The sequence below is a fragment of the Choloepus didactylus genome, chromosome 19, assembly GCF_015220235.1.
Source record: "Choloepus didactylus isolate mChoDid1 chromosome 19, mChoDid1.pri, whole genome shotgun sequence".
NCBI classification, from domain to species: domain Eukaryota; kingdom Metazoa; phylum Chordata; class Mammalia; order Pilosa; family Megalonychidae; genus Choloepus; species Choloepus didactylus.
In genome coordinates this window covers 45,597,604-45,624,113 of record NC_051325.1, presented here as the reverse complement: position 1 = coordinate 45,624,113, position 26,510 = coordinate 45,597,604, and the positions used below count along the sequence as shown (strand labels likewise).

At 44.2% G+C, this 26,510-nt stretch overlaps 1 protein-coding gene and 1 long non-coding RNA gene across 2 annotated transcripts; one reads left to right on the top strand and one right to left on the bottom strand.

The window, feature by feature from the left end:
* Nucleotides 1-306: 306 nt before the first annotated feature.
* On the bottom strand, nucleotides 307-624 carry LOC119515611 (cytochrome c-like). Its single transcript, XM_037811692.1, has one exon. The coding sequence runs from the start codon at nucleotides 622-624 to the stop codon at nucleotides 307-309; it is 318 nt and encodes a 105-aa protein (XP_037667620.1).
* Nucleotides 625-3,752: 3,128 nt separating this feature from the next.
* On the top strand, nucleotides 3,753-25,712 carry LOC119515613. The gene is made up of 3 exons (XR_005213106.1): nucleotides 3,753-3,801; nucleotides 15,206-15,248; nucleotides 25,473-25,712. It is a non-coding gene; the product is annotated as an uncharacterized LOC119515613 (long non-coding RNA).
* The last annotated feature ends 798 nt before the right edge of the window (nucleotides 25,713-26,510 follow it).

Genomic DNA, 26,510 nt, shown 5'->3' with positions numbered 1-26,510 from the left:
TGTGAGTTGACATTCACCATCTTTGTGAAAAGTTGAACGTTACTAATTCAACCTAGCCTCAAGTCCAATTAAACCTTTAGAAGGGGGAAATAATGATAGTATTTGCCAAACCAGAATTACTATCAAAATCTGAAAAGCTTGATCATGTTTATTTAACTATAGCTAATCTTATTTAACTCAGGACTGTCCAACAAAAATGATGCCATTCATGATCTGAATTCTGGTGTATGAGATCAATTTAAATATGGTATGTGTAAAAAAGTCACAAGACATTTGTGTTGTAACAAATAACACAGGGGCCAACTATTACTCATTAGTAGCTTTTTTGAGATAAGCTATCAAGTCTTCCCTTTCTGTCTTCTTCTTGATACTAGCAAAGATCATTTTTGTTCCAGGGATGTACTTCTTGGGATTCTCCAAATACTCCTTCAGTGTCTCATTGACCCAGGTGATACCTTTGTTCTTGTTGGCATCAGTGTAAGAGAATCCAGGGGCCTCACCTGTCTTCCACCCAAACAGACCATGCAGATTTGGCCCAGTCTTGTGCTTGCCTCCCTTTTCCATGGTGTGGCACTGGGCACACTTCTGAACAAAAATCCTCTTGCCCTTCTCAACATCACCCATTTTGAATTCACTCTTTCGTCGCACATGACACGAAGGACCCCTCTCGGAAGCCGAACGTCCCGCTGTTTCTCATAAAGGTTTTAAACATCTTTTATTAGATTTATTATGAAGTACCTTAAATTTTCTTTCTTGCTGTTGTAAATGACATCTTTTCAAAAATCATATTTTCAAACTCTTTGTGCCTATAGGAAAACAATTGAATCACCTTGCTAAACTCTCATATTCTAAATAATTTGTTTGTAAATTATCTTGGCTTTTTCTATGTAGATAACCATGGGGCCTGCGAGTGGTTGCATGGAAGGGATGTGTGGTGGGCAGAATCATGCCCCCCCCCCAAAGTTGTCCACATCTCAGTCCCTGAAACCTGTGAATATGTGATTTTACATGACAAAAGGGACTTTGCAGATGTGATTAAGGTTACAGATATGAGAAGGGAAAATTATCCTGTATCATCTGGGTGGACCCAATGTAATCACAAAGTTCCTGATAAGAGGGAATCAGGAGGGTCAGAGTCAGAGAAGATGATATGACAAGAGTAATAGAGAGGGAAGATGTGACAATGGAAACAAAGGTTTGAAGACAGAGGAAGGGCCACAAGTCAAGGAACGCAGGTGGCCTCTACAAGCTGGTAAAGGCAAGGAAACATTCTCCCCTACAGACTCTGGAAGGAACACAGCCCTGCCAACACCTTTATTTTAGTCCCTTAAGAATTATTTTGGACTTTTGACCCCCAGAACTGTAAGATAATAAATCTATGTTGTTTTAAACCATTAAGTTTGTGGCAGTTTGTTCCAGCAGCTATAAGACTAATATAGGGTGTATGGAAGATAAAGTCTTAAAGAACTATCATGTCTGAATTTGTATTAATTCTGTTCTCACATTTGCTCATTTGGTGGGTATAGAATTCTAGGCTCAAATCTTACTTACTCGGAGCAAGAAAATTTTGTTTCTCCCTTTACAATCTTGATACCTTTTATTTCTTTTTCTTGTCTTACTGCTTTTGCTTTCCAAAAACAATGCCAAATAGAAAGGTGTTAGAGGATACCCTTGTCATCTTCCTGACTTTAAAGAAAATGCTTCTAATATTTCATCATTAAGTATTCTATTTGCTGTAACTTATTAGTAAAGAGTTTTCATCAAATTAAAGAAGTTCCCTTCTTCTCCTAGTTGGTTAAGATTGTTTTTAACATTAATGACTGTTGAATTTTATCAAATGCTTTTTTGGTACCTATTGAGACAATCATGTAGATTTTCTCCTTTAATCTATTATTGTGATGATTTACATTAATACATTATTTTAATTGGACCAACTGCATTGAGCTAAAACCAACTTGGTCCTACTGTATATGTTTGTCAACATTGTATCTAGAATTCTTGCATCTGTGCTCATCAATGAAACTGGCTATAATTTCCTGTCTTCTGCTGCCCTCATCTAGTTTTTTTCCAGGGTTAAATTATCCTTACAAACTGAGTTGGAGAGTGTTCCCTATTCTGCTATTTTGGGTTTTTTTTTTTTTTTTTTTCCTCATTTTAGAACATAGGCATTTACTTACAACTATAGAAAATATGGATTTAGTTCTCTTGAATTTTACACACTCTTACACAGAAACACACTTCTGCTGACTTCATCCTCCCTATATAGTTATATCACAATTTTTGGTTCAACCAATATTCAGCATTATTAGGATTATTTAAATATTGTATAGTAATGAGCCACATAATATCCTTTTATGTGCAACTTTTGGTTTTCCCTGGAGTTAATAAATAACCTCTTTTTTTTCTTTTTGGCATCATTTTGTATGTACCAATCAGTAATTCTTCCTGAAACTGTCCCACAGAACTGTAAATCTCTTCTCAATACATTTAAATAGCAATCAGTTTCATGTTTTCCATGGAGAAATCTCTCCCGGAGCTCTCCATCTCTCATTCTAACCTGGATTTGTTTTCCTGCGTGCCTGCTTCCAGCTGTGTTTGAGAGACTACCCTGGACGACATCCTTTATATTATTTTTGTCTCTCTCCCATACTGGAATGCTCGTCCTGGTTTCTGATATTTTCCTCTTTCCTGTTTGCTAGCTCATTTTGGCAGAGCGCATTTTCTAGTAGCTTTTGAGACGGCATGCATGAAAGATAAAATTGTGAGACCTGTCTTGTTTGGATTTGCCTTAATTAATTCTGCTCTCTCGTTGCTACTTTGAGGGGTCTAGAATTCTAGGCTGGAATCTTGTTCCCTCAGAATCTAAAAGGTCCACTATCTTCTAGCTTTCAACAAGATGGTCTTGCTGACAAGACTATCTCAATTATGACTCTTGGTTTTATGTATGTGGACTGTTTTTTCTTATTGTTTTATGGTATTCACTCTATCTCTGTTCTGAAATTTGATAAAAACATGCTTTGGTATAAATTTTTTTCTTCACTGTGTTGGACCCTTGGGAACTTTTAATCTGGAAATTCACATGCTCAATGCAGGAATTTTTTTAATATTATTTCTTTGTGGTGGGGGGAGTAGGGGATGGGTGGGTAGAATGAGAGAGGGAGAGAAACATTTGATATACATAAAAGAATGTCACACCTAAGAGGTTGGCTATAATAAAAATCATGTAAAATAAGTGTTGGCAAATACGTGGAAAAATTGGAACCTTCATGCATTGCTGGTAGGAATGTAAAATGGCACAGCTCCTGTGGAAAACAGTTGGGCAGTTCCACAAAAAGTTAAACATAGAATTACCATATGATCCAGCAATTCCACTTCCAAGTAGACACCCTGTGATGGTTCATGTGTCAACTTGGCCAGGTGATAGTACCCAGCTGTCTGGTCAAGCAAACACTGGCCTAACAATTGCTGTGAGGACATTTGTGGCTGGTTAGTAAACCAACAGGCTGGTTTATTAAATCATCAGTCAATTGACTGCAGCTGTGACTGATGACTCACCAAAGGGTGTGCCTTCCACAATCAGAGAGTGCAATTGGCTGGATTCAATCCAATTATATCAGTTGAAGACTTGTAAGTGAGACAGATAGAGGACCTTCATTTCTTCTTCGGCTGCCTAGCAAAGTGTTTCCTGAGTTGTTTGAAGCTGCCAGTTCGTTTCCTGAGGAGTTCATCGGACATCTTCCTTGGAGTTGATAGTTTGCTGACTGCTCTGCAGAATTTGGACTCGTGCATACCCACAGTTGCGTGAGTCACTTTTATAAATTTTATAGTCATAGACACCTCTCACTGATTCTGTTTCCCTAGAGAACCCTAACTAATACAACTTGGTACCAGAGTGATTCTTGAGAAACAGAATCTTCAAATGGGCTTATACAATTTGTTTTCTACTTGATTAGATTCAAAGGCACTAATGACTCTATTTCCAATAATCAAGAGGGCACTGACAGTCCATGGCATGAGTTGGCAAAGGAGATACATAAAATAGCACCGTTTGATTCTCCGAATCATACTCTAGGACGAAGCAAGGCTCTGGGTGACAGTGTTTTTGACACCTTCACAGAGTTTTGTAGAATTAAGAGGTATAATGATGTTGGCTGGCTGCTCTTAGATACTTTGGATAAAGTTGTAAGAGAAAGGGACAAGCTAAAGGCTTCAAATTCAAAACTTAAACACCGTATGACAGATGTAGAGGTTTCTATGTGTGCCCTGGAAGAAAATCTTATTTCCTGTGCCCGCAGACTTGAAGTTTCTGAAAACCAGATGCAAACTTTCATTGTGCGAGTAGCAGATTTACAACATAAACTAAAATCTCAACCTCTCAGGGTGTCTGCTGTTAAAGTAAAGGCATTGATTGGAAAAGAATGGGATCCGGAAACTTGGGATGGGGACATATAGATTGATAATAATGGCATGAGGACATTGGAACCCTGGATTCTGCTGAGTCATTATTAGATTCACCTGTAGAGGGCTGTCCTGAGGAAACAGCTTCCCCACCTCCAGTCTGCCCTAAGGAGCCTGCCACCCAACCCCCACCTAAGGAGATTAACCCTTCAGTGCCTGCTAATCCTGTAATCACCTCCCCTGAGGAAGCAGCCCTCACTCCTCTGTCTGGAGAGATTAATCCTGTTTTAAGAGATGAAAATGCAACAGAATGTCCTGAGGGATAATTCTAACTCTTTTCATGACCCACCCCCACCACCAGTCTTTGCTTCAAGACCTATAACTAGACTAAAGTCCCAACAGACCCCAAAGGTTGAGATACAAAGTGTGACCCATGAAGAGGTACATTATATTCTAAAGGAACTGTATGAGTTTTCCAACTTATACAGACAGAAACCAGGGGAATATGTGTGGTAATATATATTAAGGGTGTGGGATAATGGTGGAAGGAATATAAGATTGGATTAGGCTGAATTTACTGATATGGGCCCACTAAGCAGAGATTCTGCATTCACTGTTGTAGCTCGAGGGGTTAGAAAGGGTGTTAACAGTTTGTTTGGGTGGTTGGCTGAGACATGGTCAAAAGGTGGCCGGCATTACCAGAGGTTGAAATGCCAGCACTGCCCTGGTATAATGTGGAGGAGGAGATTCAAAGGCTTAGAGAGATTGGAATGTTAGAGTGGATTTATCATGGAAGACTTGCTCACACACCCCTGGAATGTCCAGAGGACACACCTTTTACCAGGATTGTAAGGAATAAATTTGTGAGACTAGCTCCATCATCCCTGAAGAGCTCTGTAGTCACCCTTCTCTGTAGGTCAGATATTACTGTAAGAACTGCTGTCACTGAGCTGGAATCCTTAAACACAATGGGGATAATCGGGTCCTGAGTCGGCAGAAGCCAAGTGGCTGCAGTTAATCGCCACAGACAAGGTGGGCGTGGCTACCATAATGGAAAACAGGCTCAAAGCAGCAATCAAAATAATATATGACTCGCAGAGACTTATGGCGTTGGCTAGTGGATCATGGAGTACCAAGTAGTAAAATAGATGGGCAATCGACTAAATTCTTGTTTGAACTATATAGGCAGAAGAATTCTAGGTCACATGAACAAAAGTCTCCCTTGAATTGCAAAATCAGAGTCACAGACCCTTAATCAATTCCCAGACTTGAGACAGTTTACAGATCCAGAGCCCCTTGAATGAAGGGAAGGCCAGGTACCCTTGGGGAAGGACCCTGTTACACTGCCAAAAATTTATACTGTTAATCTTCCTCCCAGCCTTCCCCAGGGGGACCTATGGCCTTTTACCAGGGTAATTATGCATTGGGGAAAAGGAAATGATCAGATATTTCCTGGATTATTAAACACTGGTTCAGAAGTGACATTAATTCCCAGAGACCCAAAACGTCACTCTGGTCCACCAGTCAGAGTTGGGGCTTATGGAGGTCAGGTGATTCATGGAGTTTTTAGCTCAGGTCCCTCTCACCTTGGGTCCAGTGTGTTCCCAGACCCATTCTGTCATTATTCCCCCAGTGCCAGAATGCATAATTGGAATACTCAGCAACTGGCAGAATCCTCACATTGGTTCCCTGACTTGTGGAGTGAGGGCTATTATGGTGGGAAAGGCCAAGTGGAAGCCACTAGAACTGCCCATGCCCAGCAAAATAGTGAACCAGAAGCAATACCAGATTCCTGGAGGGATTGCAGAGATTAATGCCATGCTTAAGGACTTGAAGGATGCAGGGGTGGTGATTCCCACCACATCCCCATTCAACTCTCCTATTTGGCCTGTGCAGAAAACAGATGGGTCTTGGAGGATGACAGTGGATTATCATAAGCTTAACCAGGTGGTGACTCCAATTGCAGCTGCTGTTCCAGATGTGGTATCATTGCTAGAGCAAATCAACACATCCTCTGGTACCTGGTATGCAGCTATTGATCTGGCAAATGCTTTTTCTCAATTGCTGTCAGTAAGGACCACCAGAAACAGTTTGCATTCAGCTGGCAAGGCCAGCAATTTACATTCACTGTGCTACCTCAGGGTTACATCAACTCTCCAGCCCTATGTCATAATATTGTCCACAGGGATCTTGATCATTTCTCCCTCCCACAAGACATCACACTGGTCCATTATATTGATAATATCATGTTGATTGGACCTAGTGAGCAAGAAGTAGCAACTACTCTAGATTTGTTTGTAAGGTATTTTTGTGGCAGAGGATGGGAGATAAATCCAACAAAAATACAGGGGACTTCCACCTCATTAAAATTTCTAGGTGTCCAGTGGTGTGGGGCCTGTTGAGATATTCTGTCTAAGGTGAAGGATAAGCTGTTGCATCTGGCCCCTCCTATGACCAAAAAAGAGGCACAATGCTTAGTTGGCCTCTTTGGATTTTGGAGACAACATATTCCTCATTTAGGTGTGCTTCTCCGGCCCATTTACCGAGTGACCAGAAAAGCTTCTAGTTTTGAGTGGGGACCGGAACAAGATGAGGCTCTGCGACAGGTCCAGGCTGCTGTGCAAGCTGCTCTGCCACTTGGACCGTATGATCCAGCTGACCCAATGGTGCTGGAAGTGTCAGTGGCAAATAGAGATGCTGTTTGGAGCCTTTGGCAGGCTCCTATAGGAGAATCACAATGTAGGCCCTTAGGATTTTGGAGTAAAGCTTTACCATCCTCTGCAGATAACTACGCTCCATTTGTGAAACAGCTGTTGGCCTGCTACTGGGCCTTAGAAGAGACAGAACGCTTAACCATGGGCCACCAAGTTACCATGAGACCTGAGTTACCTATCATGAGCTGGGTGTTGTCATAAAGTTGGTCGTGCACAGCAGCACTCCATCATAAAATGGAAATGGTATATACAAGATAGAGCTCGAGCAGGTCCTGAAGGTACAAGTTACATGAGGAAGTGGCCCAAATGCTCATGGCCCCCACTCCTTCCACCTTACCTTCTCTTTCCCAGCCCACAGCTATGGCATCTTGGGGAGTTCCTTACAATCAGTTGACTGCGGAAGAGAAGACTCAGGCCTGGTTTACAGATGGTTCTGCATGATATGCAGGCACCACCCGAAAGTGGACAGCTGCAGCACTGCACCCCCTTTCTGGAATGTCCCTGAAGGACAGTGGTGACGGGAAATCCTCCCAGTGGGCAGAACTTCGAGCAGTGCACCTGGTTGTTCACTTTGCTTGGAAGGAGAACTGGCCAGAGGTGCGTCTGTATACTGATTACTCGGCTGTTGCTAATGGTTTGGCTGGATGGTCAGGGACTTGGAAGGAACATGATTGGAAGATTGGTGACAAAGAAGTCTGGGGAAGGGGTATGTGGATAGACCTTTCTGAGTGGGCAAACAACATGAAGATATTTGTGTCCCATGTGAATGCTCACCAGAGGGTGACTTCAGCAGAAAAAGATTTTAATAACCAAGTAGATAAAATGACCCGTTTGGGGGATACCAATCAGCCTCTTTCCCCAGCAACTCCTGTCATTGCCCAACGGACTCATGAACAAAGTGGTCATGGTGGTAGGGATGGAGGTTATGCATGGGCTCAGCAACACGGACTTCTACTCACCAAGGCTGACCTGGCCACAGCCACTGCTGAGTGTCCAGTCTGCCAGCAGCAGAGACCCACACTCAGTCCCCGATATGGCACCATTCTCTGAGATGATCAGCCTGCTACCTGGTGGCAGGTTGATTACATTGGACCACTTCCTTCATGGAAGGGGCAGCGATTTGTTCTTACTGGAATAGACACATACTCCGGATATGGGTTTGCCGTCCCTGCACGAGATGCTTCTACCAAAACTACCATCTGTGGACTTACAGAATGCCTCATCCACCATCATGGTATTCCACACAGCATTGCTTCGGACCAAGGAACTCACTTCACAGCAAATGAAGTGAGGGAATGAGCACATGCTCATGGAATTCTGTGGTCTTACCATGTTCCCCATCATCCAGAGGAGCTGGGTTGATAGAACAGTGGAATGGCCTGTTGAAGACTCAACTATGGTGCCAACTAGGTGGCAATACCTTGCAGGGTAGGGGCAGTGTTCTCCAGGAGGCTGTGTATGCTCTGAATCAGCATCCACTCCATGGTGCTGTTTCTCCCATAGCCAGGATTCATGGGTCCAGGAATCAAGGGGTGGAAACCAGGAGTGGCACCACTCACTATCACTCCTAGTGATCCACTAGGGAAATTTTTGCTTCCTGTCCCTGCAAGCTTAAGCTCTGCTGGTCTACAGGTCTTGATTCCAAAAGGAGTAGTGTTTCCACTAGGAAACACAACAATAATCCCATTGAACTGGAAGTTAAGACTGCCACCTGGCCACTTTGGTCTTCTTATGCCTCTGAATCAACAGGCAAGGAAGGGGATTACTGTACTGGCTGGGGTGATTGATCCTGACTATCAAGGGGAAATAGCACTGCAACTACACAATGGAAGTAAAGAAGAGTTTTCCTGGAATACAGGAGATTCCCTAGGGCATCTCTTAGTACTACCATGCCCTGTGATTAAAGTCAATGGAAAACTGCAACAACCCAATCCAGGCAGGACTACCAATGGCCAAGAAACTTCAGGAATGAAGGTTTGGGTCACCCCACCAGGCAAAGAACCATGGCCAGCTGAAGTGCTTGCTGAGGGTAAAGGGAACATGGAATGGGTAGTGGAAGAAGGTAGTGATAAATATGAACTATGACCACGTGACCAGTTACAGAAATGAGGATTATGAAGGCATGAATATTTCCTCCTTGTTTTGTTATGATTATGTTTGTATTTGCCTGTAAAGCAAATATCTTTTCTTCTCTGTCTTATCCCCTTATCATACGGCATAACCTGTACTGTTCATTTTGCTGTATTTAAGATAAAGGAAATAAATTTTAAGAGCTAATGTCACCCAAGGACTTGCACCCTATTCTGGAGAGATTTAGTGTGTTTCCATTTGTATGCTGCACAGTGGAGTATTGTTAGGCAAAATATATGTCTGTTATTGTTATCTACTTAGAGATAAAGTATGGTTTTAGGTGATGTGTATAACTGCCAAGTTGACAAGGGGTGGACTGTGATGGTTAGGTTCATGTGTCAACTTGGCCAGGTGATAGTATCCAACTGTCTGTCTGGTCAAGCAAACACTGGCCTAACAATTGCTGCAAGGACGTTTGTGGCTGGCTGGTTAGTAAACCAACAGGCTGGTTTATTAAATCATCAGTTAATTGACTGCTGCTGTGACTGATGACTCACCAAACGGCATGTCTTCCACAATGAGAGAATGCAATTGGCTGGATTTAATCCAATTATATCAGTTGAAGACTTATAAGCGAGACAGATAGAGAACCTTCACTTCTTCTTTGGCTGCCCAGCGAAGCATTTCCTAAGGAGTTCGTCGAAGTTGCCGGTTCGTTTCCTGAGGAGTTCATCGGACATCTTCCTTGGAGTTGACAGTTTGCTGACTGCTCTACAGAATTTGGACTCGTGCATACCCACAGTTGCATGAGTCACTTTTATAAATTTTATAGTCATAGACACCTCTCATTGATTCCCTAGAGAACCCTAACTAATACACACCCCAAGGGTTTGAAAACAGGATTCAAACAGATACTTGTACACCAATGTTCATAGCAGCATTATTCACTATAGCCAAAAGGTGGAAACATCCCAAGTATCCACTGACAGATGAATAGATAAACAAAATGTGATATATGCATGCAATAGGATATTACTTGGCCAGTAAAAAGAAATGAAATTTTGATACCTCCTACAACATGGATGAATCTTGAAAGCACTATGCTAAATGAAATAAGCCAGACACAAAAGGACAAATATTGTATGATGAAGTACCTAGAACGTAGATTTCAGGGTACCAGAGGCTGGGAGGAGAGAAGAAGGAGAAATTATTGCTTAATGGGTATGGAGTTTCTATCTGGGGTGATGAAAAGTTTCAGAAATAGATAGTGGTGACAGATGCACAACATTGTGAATATAATTAATCCCACTAAATTTTATATGATGAAAATAGGAAATTTTGTTTCATATATTTTACCACAATAAAAAAAGAAATATTGAGAAAAAATATTATGAGTAATATAAGTTATGAAACATAGTAGTAATCCAATTGTCTGAACCCACCACCCAATTTAGGAAATAGAATATTACCAAACCTTGAAGCTTCCCATATATTCTTCTCTGATCCCATCCCCTTGCCTTCCCACTGCCCTCCAGGCCCTCGCCCCTTGCCAGCCACATGATTTTTTTTCTAATTCACTTGCCTTTCTTTATTGTTTAATTAAGTATGGGTATGTCTCTGAACTGTACATTGTTTACTTTTGCTTGTTTTTGAACATCAGAAACTGGCATGACACTGTCTTATTCTCCTTGGCTTGCCTTTCATTCAACTTTGCTCCTAAAAGTCATCTATGCACATAGCTCGAGTTCATTAACTTTTCTTGCAGTGTAGCATTTTGTTATGTAAAGGTACCACAATTTATCCATTCTCCCAACAATGGTCATTAGAGTATTTCCCTTTTTTCTTCCTATCATGTATGTTAGTGTGATAATTTCCTTTCCTCATTTTGTCTCTCCTCTCTGGGACTTACATTAATCAGATGTTGGATCTCCTGGGCTGAGCCTTGAATTTTCTTACCACATCTCTCCTGTTTTCTGTTCCTTTGTATTGTTTTCTGCTATCTCAGAGAGTTCCTCAAATGAACCTCTAATTCACCTATTGAATTTATTTCTGCTTTCATATCTGAAATTTCAAGAGCTTTATCTTAGTCTCTAGATGCTCCTTTTTATAGCTTATCGGTAGTTTTGTTTTCATATATATGACTTAGAATTTTTGAAATTTTCTTTTGCTTCCTGCTTTCCCTGTGTTTCCCCCTCATTTGGTTGGCTGGGTGGGTGATTGATTATGTCTCTGTCTTTCATGTTAGAAGCTCCCCTCTGCTGCCATGTGATCCTGAGCTGTCTGCTCAGAGAGAGCAGAGGAAAGCTCTAGAAATGCCGAGTTGGAGTCCTATGCATATGGGAGGGGGTTTTCCTGCTGTCACAGCAGCGTGACCGGGTGGGCACCCAGCGGTTTCACTGGGGAAACACCAGACGTTAGTAGGTCTTTTCTGTTGGGCTAGTTCAGTTTCCCCATAGAAGAATCTTCCATTCTTTTTCCCGGCATGTGTAAGCCTGGTTGCTGAGTGGGAAAAGTGAGTTGGGGGTTTTGCCATTCACGGGTGATCTTTCACTTGATGCCCCTGTTTTCAGTAGAGTTTCCTTTTTTCAACTGTGTCTATTGCCCCAAATGCAGAGGCTCTCCATTTGAACCCCCCATCTTCTTCCACATGGGTATCCCCTGGCTGGTGGGGCAGGAAGGGTAGGAGTGGAGATCTAGGAATCTAACTGTTCCTCAGACAGACAGCCAAGACATCCCTCCTGTTTTCAGCCCCACCCCTCATCCCCACCTTCCAACTGGGGTTCTACAGCAAGGAATCCACTTGCTTCTTTTTACTGTGTACCACCCCCCTTTTTGGGTTTAAATTCCAGCTTTCTCTGCCCTTCTAAACCAGTCACCACTGACTTTCCAGCTTCCAAAATTTTCTTGACATCTATCATCTGCTGCTGAATCCTCTCCAATTCTTTGTCCTTGTGCATTTATGCTTTTAAAAATAATCTCTTTACTGTCCTTTTGAGGCTTTGGGGAGGAGGTGGAAATAAATGCATGTGTTCTCACTGTGGCTACCCCACAATGCAGAGATGTTAGACTCTTCACAAGCACCTGAGGGGAGAAGCATGGAAAACTGCAGGAAGTCTGCAAGGCCTCTCTTGGATGTCTGCCGCAGCCCCTGCTTTTCAGAGGCCTCCGTGTCTCTGGCCGACTGCGTGGCACATTATTCAGTTACATGGCGAGGAGAGAGGTGCGTGTTGAAATCAGCGACGCTTTTGCAGAGGGTAGCAATGGGGGCTGCTGTTGAACTGAGAAGAGAGGGTCAGGCGCATTCGGAACAAGCAGAAGTCTACTGCAAAAGCACTGACTGAATGCATCCCTCCCCCCTCCTGCCCCCCAATTTTTCCTATTAGCAGAGTTAATTCCTGGGAAGGAAGAAGGGGAGGCAAGATTGGGCAGTCCAGAAATGCAGGACAGCAAAGTTCACATCAGCAGCCCCCACCCAGGCTTAAGGAGTCAATGAGGGTACGACTCCAACGCCTACAGTTGAGTTCTGAAGTGGAGAAGACAGAAGAATTCTCATCTCCAGGCAGAGGGCCTCCAAAAGGCCCCGGGATTGGCTAACAACTGCACCCACTCTTTTTCCAGTATGGGAAAAACAGGAGATCTGTATCTCAAACAGGATAGTAACTTGCCCCTTGCATCTCGCAGCCCAAAGTCTGATGGGGTAGATTTTGAAAGAGGACAGTGCAGCCACCACCTGTACTGCCCCCCTTTTTGGGCTTGGGGCCTTGCCAGAGAGATGGCCGGAGGAGCCCTGTCCAGAAGGGGAGCTGAGCACCTCCACATGCGATTCCTGAAGGGCAGCTCCCCATCGGCATAAATGCTCACCCTTTCCTTGTCCTTGGGAGCAACCTGCAGGCGGTTGTCACCCTGAGCAGCTAAGTTGTGGCAAGAGGAGTCAGAAAATGGGAGAAGGTCCTGGAAGCAGAGCTCCTGCCTAGCAAGTGAGCGTGCTAGTGCCACATCCCCACTGATGGCAGCTTCTCTTTCTATAGGCTGGCATGATTCCTACCCAGCTCCCTTTCCCCTCGTGGAGGTGGGGTTCGGAGGGGAGAAGGAAAGACTGCTGCAGACATGCTGGGGCTCTGCCCGCAGCCCCTCGGGGCCCTGGACCCATTTCCGTGCCCACCAGCTCTCTGTGTGCTTTCACACCTAACAGCCGACACCTACATCTCTTGGTCAAGAGCCTGGGAATTTAGAACCCCCAAGGGACAGCCCTTAACAGACTGACAGATGTGGGGGTGTAATCCTCCAGCTCCTTTGCCCTCTGATGGGGGCAATTTTAAGGTGTTCCCAGAGTTCTCATGAGGGAGTGAGCCAAACTTACCCTCCTTGGCACTCTGCTTGATTCCACACCTTTGCTTGGCACCCTTTCTTTCTGGGCCCCATGTCCCCGTTCCCTCCCAACCAGTTTTTTTCTGGAAATACTTCTTAAATAAATAAGTTTCGTATGTATCCTCAGAGTCTTGTTTCTGGGAGCTCAATCTAAGATAGCCTCACATTTCAGAAGTCCTTGCTGGTTCTTTGCTACTAAAAAAATGGAAAGAGTGGGCAGCCCTTTGTTTATCAGCTCTGTTAATGACTGTGGGTATGAAAAGGTAGACCTTGAGAGGAGGAAAAGGTGGAGACTTAAATTGTTTTTTCAAACTGAAGAGAGAGGTGGTTTCTGAAGGGAGCCAGGAGTGGTAAAGAGTGGAGGCTTGGAGTTTGCCGTGGCAAAGGGACTGAGCAGCATGGCAGTATGAAACCCCTCCATTGCACAAAGCCTTCAATAAAGACTCCTACTCACACAAATGCTGCATGCTGTGGTGTTTGGGGTAGAGGGAATCAAATTTAAAAGCTGCTTGGGAGACTGCAGTGCAGAACAGAGGAGCACAGTAGGAAAGCAAGACGATCATGAAACTGAACTCATTCGGTGGAAGCAGGAACTCTGCACCAGAGAAGACGAAGGACAACATAATCCACCATACACGTGCCCCCACCACACACACACACTTACCTGCACACACACACAGCAGTCCACCAAGAAGTTGAAAGAGAAGAAAGAACCTCCTCTGAGATCTGGATTGTGCATGAAATGGCAAATGAAATGACAAACTTGAAATAATTGAAGGATAAGTTCTAAAATCATCCCAAGAAAATATCCAAAGGCATCTACAACACCAGAACAGTGTTTCCCAGTTATAGTCTGTGGATTGGCTCTCACAGAAAACACAGGCGTTTGTGGGAGATGGGGGATACAACTAGAAAGGATGATGTATTATAAACCCACCCTGGGGATCTGCATCGCCCACCCCCACCCCTTGACAGGCCAGGGCAGCCCTGGGACTTCCTCCCCTCCGCCCCGCCCACCCTGCCCCTTCCCTGCCCTCCCTCTCGGCTGCAGGCTCCTGCCTCAGAATCCACTCCTCTCTGGCTCTTTCACCCTCTTGAGTCTTTATTCCTCAAACATTTATTCTCCACGTGCTCTTCGGTGGAACTGACTTCCTTGTCCCTGTCTCCCTCCCTGTTTCTGCTTCTCTTACTCTTTCTCCGCCCGCCCCCCCCTCCATTCCTACCTCCCTCCTCCTTTCCTGTCTTTCTCTCACCCCTTCTCCCTCTCCCTCTGCCTCTCTGTCTCCCAATCCCTTTTCCCAATCCTGGCCTCTTTGAATTAAAGTGGCCAGACATTTGAAGACAAATGACACAGCAAATTTGACAGTGTCCACAGTAACTGACAGTCACAAAGCAGTTGGGGCTAAACAAGTCAGTGTTTTTTTGCTACTATGAATGACCACAATGAACATTATTTTGCATCTCTGCCTACATCTCTGGTTAATTCCTTCAGCAGAGCTCCCTGATACAGAATTTCAGGTCAAAGGGTACAGACATTGTTAAGGCTTGTGATATATTTACAAAACAGTTTTTATAGCAATGTTGCAATGTATCTGGATTTCTTTTAAGTTCATAACAATGTCAGATTTAAAATGGGGTCACACTTGTTTTTCCAGGGTCCCTGAAGACACCCACTTTCTGGAATGTCCCTGCAGATGGGTAGGTTTGTATGAGTCTTGATCTCTGAGGCCATGCCTAATCCCTAACAGGGGACCCCTGCAGACCTAATTATTCATTCATCCATGATGTGCTCATCAGCATCTATCCATATTAAGCATTTGCCAAGTGCTAGTAATGACCCTGAAGTAGACTCTGGTGATTTAGAGACTTTTCAAATCATGGGTGATTCCCTCTTTTAGTCTAAGTTCAATTTTGGTACTTTTAAAAAAACCAACAATAAGGTGGAAGTTTTCAGACACCGAGAGACAGAGTATGATCAAAGGTTATTCTACTGACCATTTGTTCTCTACCCAGGCAATAATCAACAGTCACTTCTACCCTCACTGCCTTCGGCCTCCATTGGCTGAGACTTCTTTTCTCAAACATGTAAACAGTTCTGGGTGTCTTATGATTTTTAGTTCAGCGGCCACTACTTCAAAGGAGGGAGGTGTTTTGACCCCATGGCAGAAATCATGGACCCTGGTGCCCACTCGTAATTCTTTTACCTCACTTGAGGTGGGTTCAGTGGGCTGGTCCCTCTCTATTATTCAATGGGAACATGAGAACACCAAGAATTATATGTTCTACTTGTTGCAATATATGCTCACCAACCGCAGTATAACTTGCTCAATAATCACAAGTTTTAGCTATTAGTGTCAAGGGGAATATTTAGGTCCACAAAGAGGATTTGACCAAAGGTCTCCCAGAGCATTTACCTGCACTTCCAAGCTCAGAGTCCAATGTGGGATACAGGCATGTCAATCAAATAATCATAAGACAGTATGATAAAGACTTTGCTAGACTTGTACCATAGGTGGATGGGAAAAGTCCATAACACAACAAGCAAGGGACAACAGACAGATGCCTGAAGAAGAGGCCATGTGAGCTACATCAGTCAGCTATTGCTACATAACGAACAGTTGCAATAATCTCATTGTCAAACAACAATACCTATTTATGAGTTTCTTAGGGGAATGGAAGTTGGCTTTGACCCTGACCTTGTCTGCGCTCAGATGAGCTTGTCTCCAGGTTTGTTTGCTATCTATTCCATGCATCTCTCTTCCTCCTGGGACTAGTTGCTACCTGAGGCATATTGTTATCATGGCAAAAGATAGACATGCAAGAGACCAAGCCCCACACGCCAAGTACTGGCAAGCCTCTGCTCACATCATGTGCACTAACATCCCATTGGCCAAAGCAGCTCACAAAGTCCCAGTAACTTGGGACTTGCCCAAAGTCAAGGTGCAAAGTAGTACATTCCTCCCGTAGAGGTGTAGTGAGAAGCAGTGAATACTTGCTGAATTATAATCTAATCTACCACAAACTGGATCTTGAAGAACCAAGGAATGTTGTTCTAGAGAAAAGTGGGGGGAACCACATCAGGGAAAACAGGAAGACTCAAAGAAGTATGGCACAAATTAGGGAATTGGGGTGGGGGGGGGTGGGGTTGGGGCAGCAGCTGAGGACACTCGTAGGAAATGCTGAGTACATGTAGGGAGCTGAGGCAGGAGAGAGAAATAGCAGCTGGTACCCCAGGGTTGGGGAAAACTCAAAACAGCTGGACAGAGAGGAGCAAGGTAAGAGGTCTGCCCTCCCTGCTGGGCTTTAGGGGGCTGCTGCCTTATCTCCCAAAGTCTCTACCAGCTGGGGGACAAAGCCCACCATTAGGGCCATGCCCTCTAGCCAACCAACATTACCTTCTCTTCACCAGACAAGTCAAGAGCTGCACTAATTCTTCTTTCCCTCATCTCCTCCACTGCCTAGCATAGTGTCTCATAAATGGTTTTTGTATACACACAGAATGTGTAAATATCTGGGAATTCTTTTTTCAAAATTATTTCATTTTATAGAAAGAATGGCACAAAAGAGTGAATGTGAAAGACCCACTCCTGTTCCCAGGAACTTCAATGTACAGCCTTCCAGATTATGTACAATATACTTACATAACTAGAATCATAATATACATGCTCTTATATCAGTCTTATCCTTTTTAATGGCAGCATAGTATTTTGTTGTGTAGCTATGCCATCAGCTATTAAATCAAACTGTTGTTCTCAATTTTCACCATTAAAAATAATACTCCAGAGAATATCCTTAATATGCATTTTTCCTATTGGTCTAGTTATTTTTCTAAGCTGACCATCCTATTGCCAACCGTCTTTTCTTGCAGACCTCCCTACTGTCTTCCTGCTTTATTTTCTCTATGACATTGATCACCATCTGTGTACTGTATATTTTACTTATTTGTTGTCTGTCCCCTCCTGGCCATTGGAATGTAAGTGCCACGAGAGTAGGGATTTCTGATAAAATGACATTTGAGCTAAGACCCGAAAGAGGTGAGGGAATGAACCACATTGGCTGTCTGGGGTTAGAGTGTTTCTGGATGAGAGGAGAACAAGTGCAAAGACCCTGCAGATGGCGTATACCTGCGTATTTAAGGAACTCGAGGAGACCAGTTTTGCTGGAGGAGTGAATGGAGGGAAGACTGGCAGGGGATAAGATCAGAGAATTGATGTTACCAAATCATATAGGGTCTTGTTGGCCATTACAGGACTTTATCTTTTACTTCTCATCTCATTTAGTAGAGGTGGTGAAACTTGGTCAAATTCAGAATATATTTTGAAGGTAGAGCTGACAGAATTTACTGACAAATTGAATATGGAGTGAGGAATAAAGAGATGAATTGCGAGTATTCTTTTAGTCTGAGAAACTGAAAGAATGGAGTTGCTTTTTACTGATATGGGGAAGGCAGGAGGAGAAAGTCAGGAGTTTAATTGTGGACATGTTATATTTGAGATGCTATCAGACACCTAAATGAGGGTATCAAGCAAGTAGTAGTTGACTATACAAGCCAAGAGTTCTTGGAAGAAGCTGGGAGGGAGATGTAAATTTGGTAGTGTTTAAAGCCATGAGACTAGATGAGCTCACCATGGAGTAAATATAGATAGAGAAGAAGACCAAGGACTGAGCCTGGGGAGATCCAACAGCTAGAGATTGGGGATATGAGGAAGAAGTAACAGGGAAGCCTGAGAAAGAGTAGTCATTGAGATAGAAAGAAAACTAGGAGAATGTAATGTCACAGAAGCTAACCAAAAGAAGAGTTTCCAGGAACAGAGATTCATCAGCTTTGCCAAATGCTGCAGAGAAATTGTATTAGTCACAGCAGAACTAGCTGCTGTAATAGAGGCATCTCCATATCTCGGTGGCATAGCACAATAGAAATTTATTTCTCACTCATGTAAAGTACATTTGGCAGAAGAGGGAAGGGATGGGTAGAGGGAAGCAGCTCTTTGCTCCATGACAACAAACAGGGTCCCAGGTTGGCAGAGGCTGAGTCATTTTCAATTAGTGGCTTCCAAGGTTGCTCTGAGTGTCACTGTCTAGCCAGCAAATGGGGGCAGGAGATGAAGACAGTGCATGGAAGTTTATCCGTCAGAGTTCTAGCGAGAAATAGAGAACACACTGAAGTTGGGCAATTTGAGAAGGTTTAATAAAAAGACTACTTATAAAGGGGTGAGCAGGGGCAGGAAAACTATCAAACGATGTTGCTGTAGCGCAGAGATAGTAGTAGGAGGGAGCTCTTGCTGCTTCTGGGTCTGAGGAAGCAAGAGAAGGGAATGTGGAACCTGGAGAGAGAAAGAACTGCATGGGGCAGATCACCTGACTGAAGTTTTGGCCTTCTGTAGAAGAATATGGTCAACTCAAAGCAACCCCACAGGGAGGGAGCTGGGGAAAGAAATCCTGACTTCACTCTCTCCCCTCCCTCCAGTCTCCTGCAGGTACCTCCCATTGATGAAACCAAGCCAGAAACCAGAGACTCATTGATAAAGCCCCAAATGAGATTAGGCTTCCAAGGCACAAAGTGGGAAGGAGAAAGGTGAACGGTGTCTCTGGAAGAATAGATATCCAGCGCAGGAAGTTTTCATGAGTCAGGCTTGGAAGTGGCGTGCATCCCTTCCACCCACATTCCACTTGCCAGAACCCAGTCATATGGGTTCTCAACTACACAGAAGTCTGGGAAATTTGGTCGAGCTAGTGCCCAGGCGGAAGAAGAGAGATTCGTTGAACAACTAGCTCCTCTCTACCAAATGTTCAAGTAAGATGAAAACTGAGAAATGACCACTGGATTTAGCAATATGGAGGACACTGGTAATCTTAACAATCCAGTCTTGATAGAGTGGTGGGTGTGAAAGCCAGGTTAGAGTGGGTTCAAGAGAGAAGGTGAGGAGAAGAATTGGAGACAGCAAATATTTTTATAAAAAGGGAAGCAAAGCAATGAGAAAGTAGCTGGGAGGAGTTATAAGAATCAAGAGAGTTATATTTTGTTTTTATGATGTAGAAATAATAGCATGTTTTTATGCTGATGGGAATGTTCCAGTAGAAAGAAAAATATTGATGATACAGGAAAGGGAGGCAGAAGTGCTGGACTGATGTCTTTGAGTAAGCAACAAAGGATGGGATCTAGTGAAAAGTAGAAGATTGGCCTTGGAAAAGAATGCAGACAGTTCATTGATAGGCACAGTGAGGAAAGCAGAATATGGACAGTCCTGGGAGGGGGTAAATGTGGTGATGGGAACTTGTTGGGGTTCCTTTCTAATCACTTGCCTCTTAGCGAAACAAGAAACAATGTTATCAGCTGCAAGTGAATCTGGGGAAGGCCTTGGAGGGAGTTGAGAAGAAATGAGAAGGTATGACATAGTTACCTAAGAGAAGTTAATCTTCCCTTTGGAAATGGTCTAATTGTCCCTGAGATATTCATTCTGAGCCCACGCCCAGTTGAAGGCCCCTGGCCCTGCCTCCCTCTGCTCTATCCATGGACTTCTCCTCACCTAACCCAGCATGAGAATTGGATAATGATAATAGATATCACTTTTTGAGCATTTACAAGGCCCAATCACTGTAATAATTTGACAAAGTAGGTACTACTATTATTAACGCCATTTTACAAGGAGGAAACCGAGGCACAAGGTAACTAACATAGTAGATGCCCAAGCTGAGTTTGAACTTAGATAGTCTGGCTCCTTGACCTCTACATGTATATCCCTATATACCAGAAGTGGCAGAGATTGATAAATGCTAGAGGGGGCTGAGCTTGGGAGGAATAGATGAGATCTTTAAAGGTCAAGGGGCTGTGGCTGGATTGGGGGGAGGAAGGGAGAGATAATGTGCTTGAAAGAGGGGTGGCCACATGGTGACTTGGAGAGCCTTGGACTAAAGGACAGAGCCAATATCAGGAGTCCGGGGCAATTTAATGTTCCCTTGCATTGTGCATGTGCTTCACTGTCTGACATTAAGTCTATTTTGTTTCCACAATAGGGGGCATGGTTCTGTGATGGTCACAATAATAATGATGATAAAATGGCTCCCAATCAATGAACACTTTATCAATGAACATTGAACTTTATGAAGAACGTTATCAATGAAAAACCAACCAATGAGCAAAGAACAAAGCACTTTACTTACATCATGTCATTCAATGCTTATAACACCCCTGTAATAACACACAATTATTCCCATTTTCAGATGAGGAAAGTGAGACTTAGAAAAGTCATGTCACATGACCAGGGTCACATAGGTAATGATGGAGGTGGGGATTGAGTCCAAGCCAGTTAGAGTCCAAAGACTGTACGGGCTCTACTGTCCCAGCTGCCTCTCTATTTTGGGATGAAGCCCCAGGAGCTCACAGGGCCCCAAGGGCCTCTGGGGCAGGGCACCCCGGTGACAGGGACTCCCTTTAATGAAGGCAATTGAGAAACAATCCTCCTCTTTATTTGCCTGTAACAGGGGCTCAGAAAAGCTAATTATCATCCTGTGAACTAGTTAACTATTCAGTTTTCTCCATTTGGGCAATTAATTATCAGAGTCAAACGCAGGATCCAGCTAATTTTAGAAACACACAGCTGTAGGGTCATCTGGGGAACAAGTTCAGCTGAGAAAGGAGGAAAAGCAGGTGCCAGCCTTGCCGTGGTTTGGAGAGGGGGAGTGTTGAGGGACCTCGCCTGGGCTGGCTGGAGAAGAGGGCAGTCGGAGTAGCATGCCTGAGGCAGGCTGCCCAGGATTCTCTCAGCATTAGAGACCCACAGAGCCAGAGTCCTGGGTCCATGAGGGCAAAGCTGCTACCGCAGCTACCAGCACCACCAACTTCTTTAACTGCCTCCTCTCTCTCTTTGAGGGACAGTAGGAGTCTGTCCTCTCCTCGGTCCTCACTTTCTCACTGGATGCCAGCTCATAGAGGTGCTAAGCCACAGAGAGAGAGAAAGCTTAGGTCCTATCTCCAGCTATCACACGTGTTAACACAGCTAACATTTAGCAAGAGCCCAGCATATCTCATACCGAAGAGGTCAGAACTAGCACTTTCCTGTACTACACATGAGAAAACCAAGGCTCAGAGAGGTGATGTAACTTGTCCAAGATCTCATGGTAGAAGCTGGGATTTGAACCCAAAGCTGCTTGACTTCTGAACCATGCTCACACTGCCTCCTAAAGTGACATGCTACTTACGAGATTTTACGAGCAGTTGTGAAGATGGAGGTATTTGGGGCAGCAAGGGTTAGAGGAGCACTTGGTTCACTAAAAGTCCCAACTGGTCAAGGATATTGAAATCCTCAGCAATCTTCTTAGGGGCAGGAGGACTTCAAAATGCAGAGGTTCTAGAGTTCTTGCCACTGTCTAGTCCTGAGTGTTCCAGGGGCATCAAGCAGGTTTGAAGAGGACCTGGCCAAAGACTCTGTCTCCTGGGCCAGTTAGGATGGTGGTGGTGATGATGATGACATTGGTTTTACTGAACACCTACTATATGCCAAGAAGTGTGATAGTCACTTTTATGTGGGTTAACTCATTTAATTCTTACAACAGTCCATCAGGTGGTCACTCTTATCACTCCCATTGTACAGACAGCATTTAAACATAAAATTTAGTCCCTTGCCCTTGGATGGGAAAGCTGAATTCAAATCTAGGCAGTTTAACTCCACAGCCTAACTGTCTCTGAGTCAAAAAGCCCTGGCAGAAGCTTAGAGAGAGAGCTGGTGGGGAGGGCACCCCAAACTATGGACAGCTCCCAATGGCTTTGAGGTTTAAACAGTCAGGGTTCCTGAGGCCTGGTTCTTTGCACCTCCTGACCACCTGTGTCTACCCATTGTGAAGAGCTCCACTTCCTAGCAGAGGGGAATTCTCCTTGGACTCTTAAAAGAGACCAGAACTCTGGCTTGATTCCCTGAGAAGACCTTGGGAGTGTCCTGAGCCAGGCATCTGTCCTCAGGGTTCTGGAGACCCATCTTCAGATGGACCAGTGTGGTTTGGACAAGGAACTGCTGCCACGGCAGCCCAGCTATCTGTCTCTCCTACCTAGCTGTGCTCTTCCCACCTCCACCGCCCCTCTCCAGCTGGTCCTCTCAGCCTCAGCGTTCCCATCTGCATGCCTTCCATCCCTGAAAAAGCCCGGATCCAAAACATGGCCTCCCCAAATTGGGTCTTTCTCCTTCTGCCAGCAGTGATGGGAGTTTCCACATTCAAAGCCAGGCTTCCTGGCCCAAGCTGCAGGCCCAGAGCCCCAGCAGGTGCAGCATGGTTGCTAAGCAACATCTCCGGATCTCTGTGTGTTCCTGTCACATGATTACTGTTGCTAAGGAAACAAGTCCTTTGGCATCCCAGGACACAGCAAGTCCTAGGCAGCAGTGTGTTACCTGAGGCCTAACAAAAATCCTCCTGTCCCATGGTCCTGAGGAGTTATGATTCCTCAAACGGCTACAGGGGACTGTCGGCTTGCTCCTTGCCTCTTGTACAGTCCTGGCTTTTAGGAGGGTGTGCCTAAACTGGATCTCTGTCACTTGCTGGGTGCTCATGGAATCCAGTTCTTTGGGGGTGGTCAGGATTAAAAGTGGCTGTAGAGAGATGAATTCATATACCAGGGTTCAGAAGAAAGCCTTTCATCCCCAATTCTCCCATTCTCTATCCATAGATTCCCACTGTTGAGGCAAAATGGAAAAGATCTGGATTGGAGGAAAGGAAAGCTATCAAGGGGCTGTGAGCAATAGGCTTTGACCAGGGTCGCAGTAAAACAGCAGCAAGAGAGCCAGGCAGGGGTTTCCCACACTCACAGCTCACACACCAAAGGAGGATGGATGTCCCATGCGGGGAGGCCACAGTCTCCCTGACAGGTTGGCCTTTCTGGATCTTTCAACCCAGACTTCCTGGGGTTCCTACCCAGGATTGACCAGCAATGAGGTAGCAGTGAGGAAATCTCTCTGAAAGACAAAAGGATACAGAGATGAATGATAGGGGAGGAAATATGAGAGCATTTGAGCACCATGAGGAGGTCCAAAAATTGAATAATAGGAATTACAGAAATAAAGAACAGAGAGAACAGTTGGAAGGAAATTGTCAATGAAATAATTGAAATACACTGGAAATAACTGAACTATCCCAGAAAAGAAAAGCATGCATGTCCAGATAACAAAAGTTTCATAGAGTGGCCAACACAAGCACTGAAAATATTTCTATCCCAAATCACATCTTTGAAGAGATCACTGGTGACAAAAAGAAGATCCTAAAAGATTCCAGAGAGTAAAACCATGATATTTCTATTTCATACAAAAACAATTAAAAATCATAATGGAATCAGATTTCTCAAGTATCCAAGGAAGGTGACTTCCTTCTATTGTAACAGTTTTCTTTTCCAAGGCCTCTTTTTTTTTTTAATCTAATTGATCCCCCTTTTATAACACCCTCTCCTTCATTCATGGCTACAGTGTCTAATCTTATCTTTTCCCTACATCATCTCAAATTCCTCCAAATTGCACCTGTTAAGCTAGTTTGGGTGTTTATCTTTCACACTGGAGGCTTTTCTCAAATGTTTTGTGTTGCCTGATCATATTAAGAGTAAAGCAATAAAAACTGATCTGAAGTTCTTTGCACGTGACTGGGAAATGTGGTCTGTGGACTTCATTGTAAGGTGATCCCCTGGATCTGTTTGTTAGGTCCTTCTTAATAGGCTGGTAGATTGCCCAGAGAGAAGGGTTTCCCACAGTCCTGCCTAGAGGGTGTAATTCTGGCTATCAGCTTTCCAGGAGCTGCGAGAGAAAGGTGGAAGTGTCGACATTCAGACCTATGCCTAATTCCCCTGTGTTCAGCCTGGAGCACCCCTGCCCTCAGCTGAACCTGGCATCCCCAAATCCAGAAGCTCTCTTTTTTACTTTCACCAGAAAATAAATCTGTAATCTTCTGGGATTGAGGAGGGGATCCAGGGATCTGCACATGAGATTTTGAACTAATATTCCTGTTCTTAGCCCCACCCAGTGCCACCAATTCCTGAAACTTTGGGGGTTTCTGCAGTGAAATCAGGTTGCTGTTTCGTGGTTCTCCCCACTTCCAGTTTAGGATTCCGTTTTTGGTTCTACTAAGTTTATTAACATTCATTCATCAGCTTTCCAGCTTCTAAAATTTTATTGGTGCTTGAGGGTATTATTTCCTCTCCTACGCTTTCTCCTTGCAGATTAATACCTTTGAAAAATCCCTTTACTATTACTTTAGTAGAGTTTGGGGAGAGAATGGTAGTAATCAATTGCATTAATTCAATCTGCCATCTTACACTAGAGGTCTCTATATTGAGTAACACCAGGACAAAAACTGGTGGATCCAGACTACTTGGGTTTGAATCCTGGCTCTAGCATCTTGCTCTAATACATACCAGCTGTTTAACTATAGGTAAGTTATAAAAACTCTCTATGCCTCAGTTTCCTCATCTGTAAAATGGAGATACAATAGTCCATACTTCATGTGGCTGTTGTGAGCACTTACAATAGTGCCTACCACCTAGTAAAGCATTCTATCAGAGTTAATTACTACTGCTATTATTATATAATGTTTATTATGTGTCATCACCTATAGCAAGGGCAGTGGGTCTGAGGAAACCAAGATGAACATTCCACTCTTTCTGCCCCAACTGGTATGACCAGTTTTCCCACTCTGGTCTACACCATGTAAATACAGTATGTACCCTAAGTAAATTACCAAGCAAGCAGAGGTTCTATTTGTGCAAATATAGCTGGTAAAAATGTAAATAGCATATTAAAATGAACAGGAAGGCAGCAAGGCAAGGGCAGTTTTCCCATATGGTTGAATCTCTTCGGTTTAGGTATAATGGGCATGGGCATTCCTTCCCTAATCACTGACCCACACATTCATTTCTAAGCAGCAAAACCATGTTGTCTGTCACTTGTTTTTCAGGGCAAATGACACCATCTGGACACTGGAAACAGCACATGCTTGGGGAAATGCCCCCCAGCCCGAGCGGAGCGGCTAGAGCAAAGTCTCCTCCCAGCTAAATGAGCTTCCCTCGCTGCCCTTTCTTCCGGTCGGCTTGGCTTTCATCTCCCTCCCTCTGCTCTCTCTGTCCCGCCCAGCAGGCAGGTGAACCTGCAGGTTCTGTGATCCTGCTGCTCTGCAGAAAAATAAAAACCAAAACTCTGTTGCAATTTGTGAACTTTCCTCCTGGAAGGCACAAGCCATTAGCTTGTGTGAAAGTAGCTGCTGCGAGGAGTTGGTCTTGAAATTGAATAGGAATAAATTGAAGGAAAGGAAGAAGGGAGGGAGGAAGGGAGTGAGAGGGAAGGAGAGAGGGCAGGAAAGAGGGGGGGGGAGAGACAGAGAAAGAACAGAGGAAGGGGGGAGAGAAGGAAAGGAAGGAAGGGAGGGAGGGTGGAAGGGAGGAAAGGAAGGAGAGAAAAGGAAGGAAAAAGAGAGGGGAGGAGAGGGGAGAGGAGGGAAGGGGAAGGGGGTAGGGACAGAGAGAGAGGGAAAGGCCCCCAGGCTGAACCCTGCTTGACTCAGCATTTAAAGAAACAGGGCTCCTTTAACATGCACGCAAGTGTCAGCCAAGGGATTTCCACAGCACATTCACTACGAAGCTGAAGATGGCGTGACATGTTTTCAATGAGAGCAACTGGGCCTATCCTGGAAGATGCAGTTATCAAGCTGTTAATGTCTCCATGCTCTACCACTCCCTCTGCTTGGAGGATTCCTTCTCCAATAACATGTATTTTGATGACTCTTACTCCACTTTCAAACACAGAACTTCCCTCGGACAAGAGCTTCACAGCAATTATTCCAGTGCCCAAGGGCGTCTCATGTGCTCACAAGCCTGGGAGGTTATACTGAGAAGTCTGCAGGTATATTCTTTGGCTCCAGCTGCCCTCCAGTGGGTACGATACATCGGCTGGGCAATGGCTTCTTTCTCCAGACACTATCCCTGATGCTGAGAAGCAC

Coding starts and splice junctions, on each gene's coding strand:
- LOC119515611 (XM_037811692.1), bottom strand. CDS start 624: ATGGGTGATGTTGAGAAGGGCAAGAGGATTTTTGTTCAGAAGTGTGCC.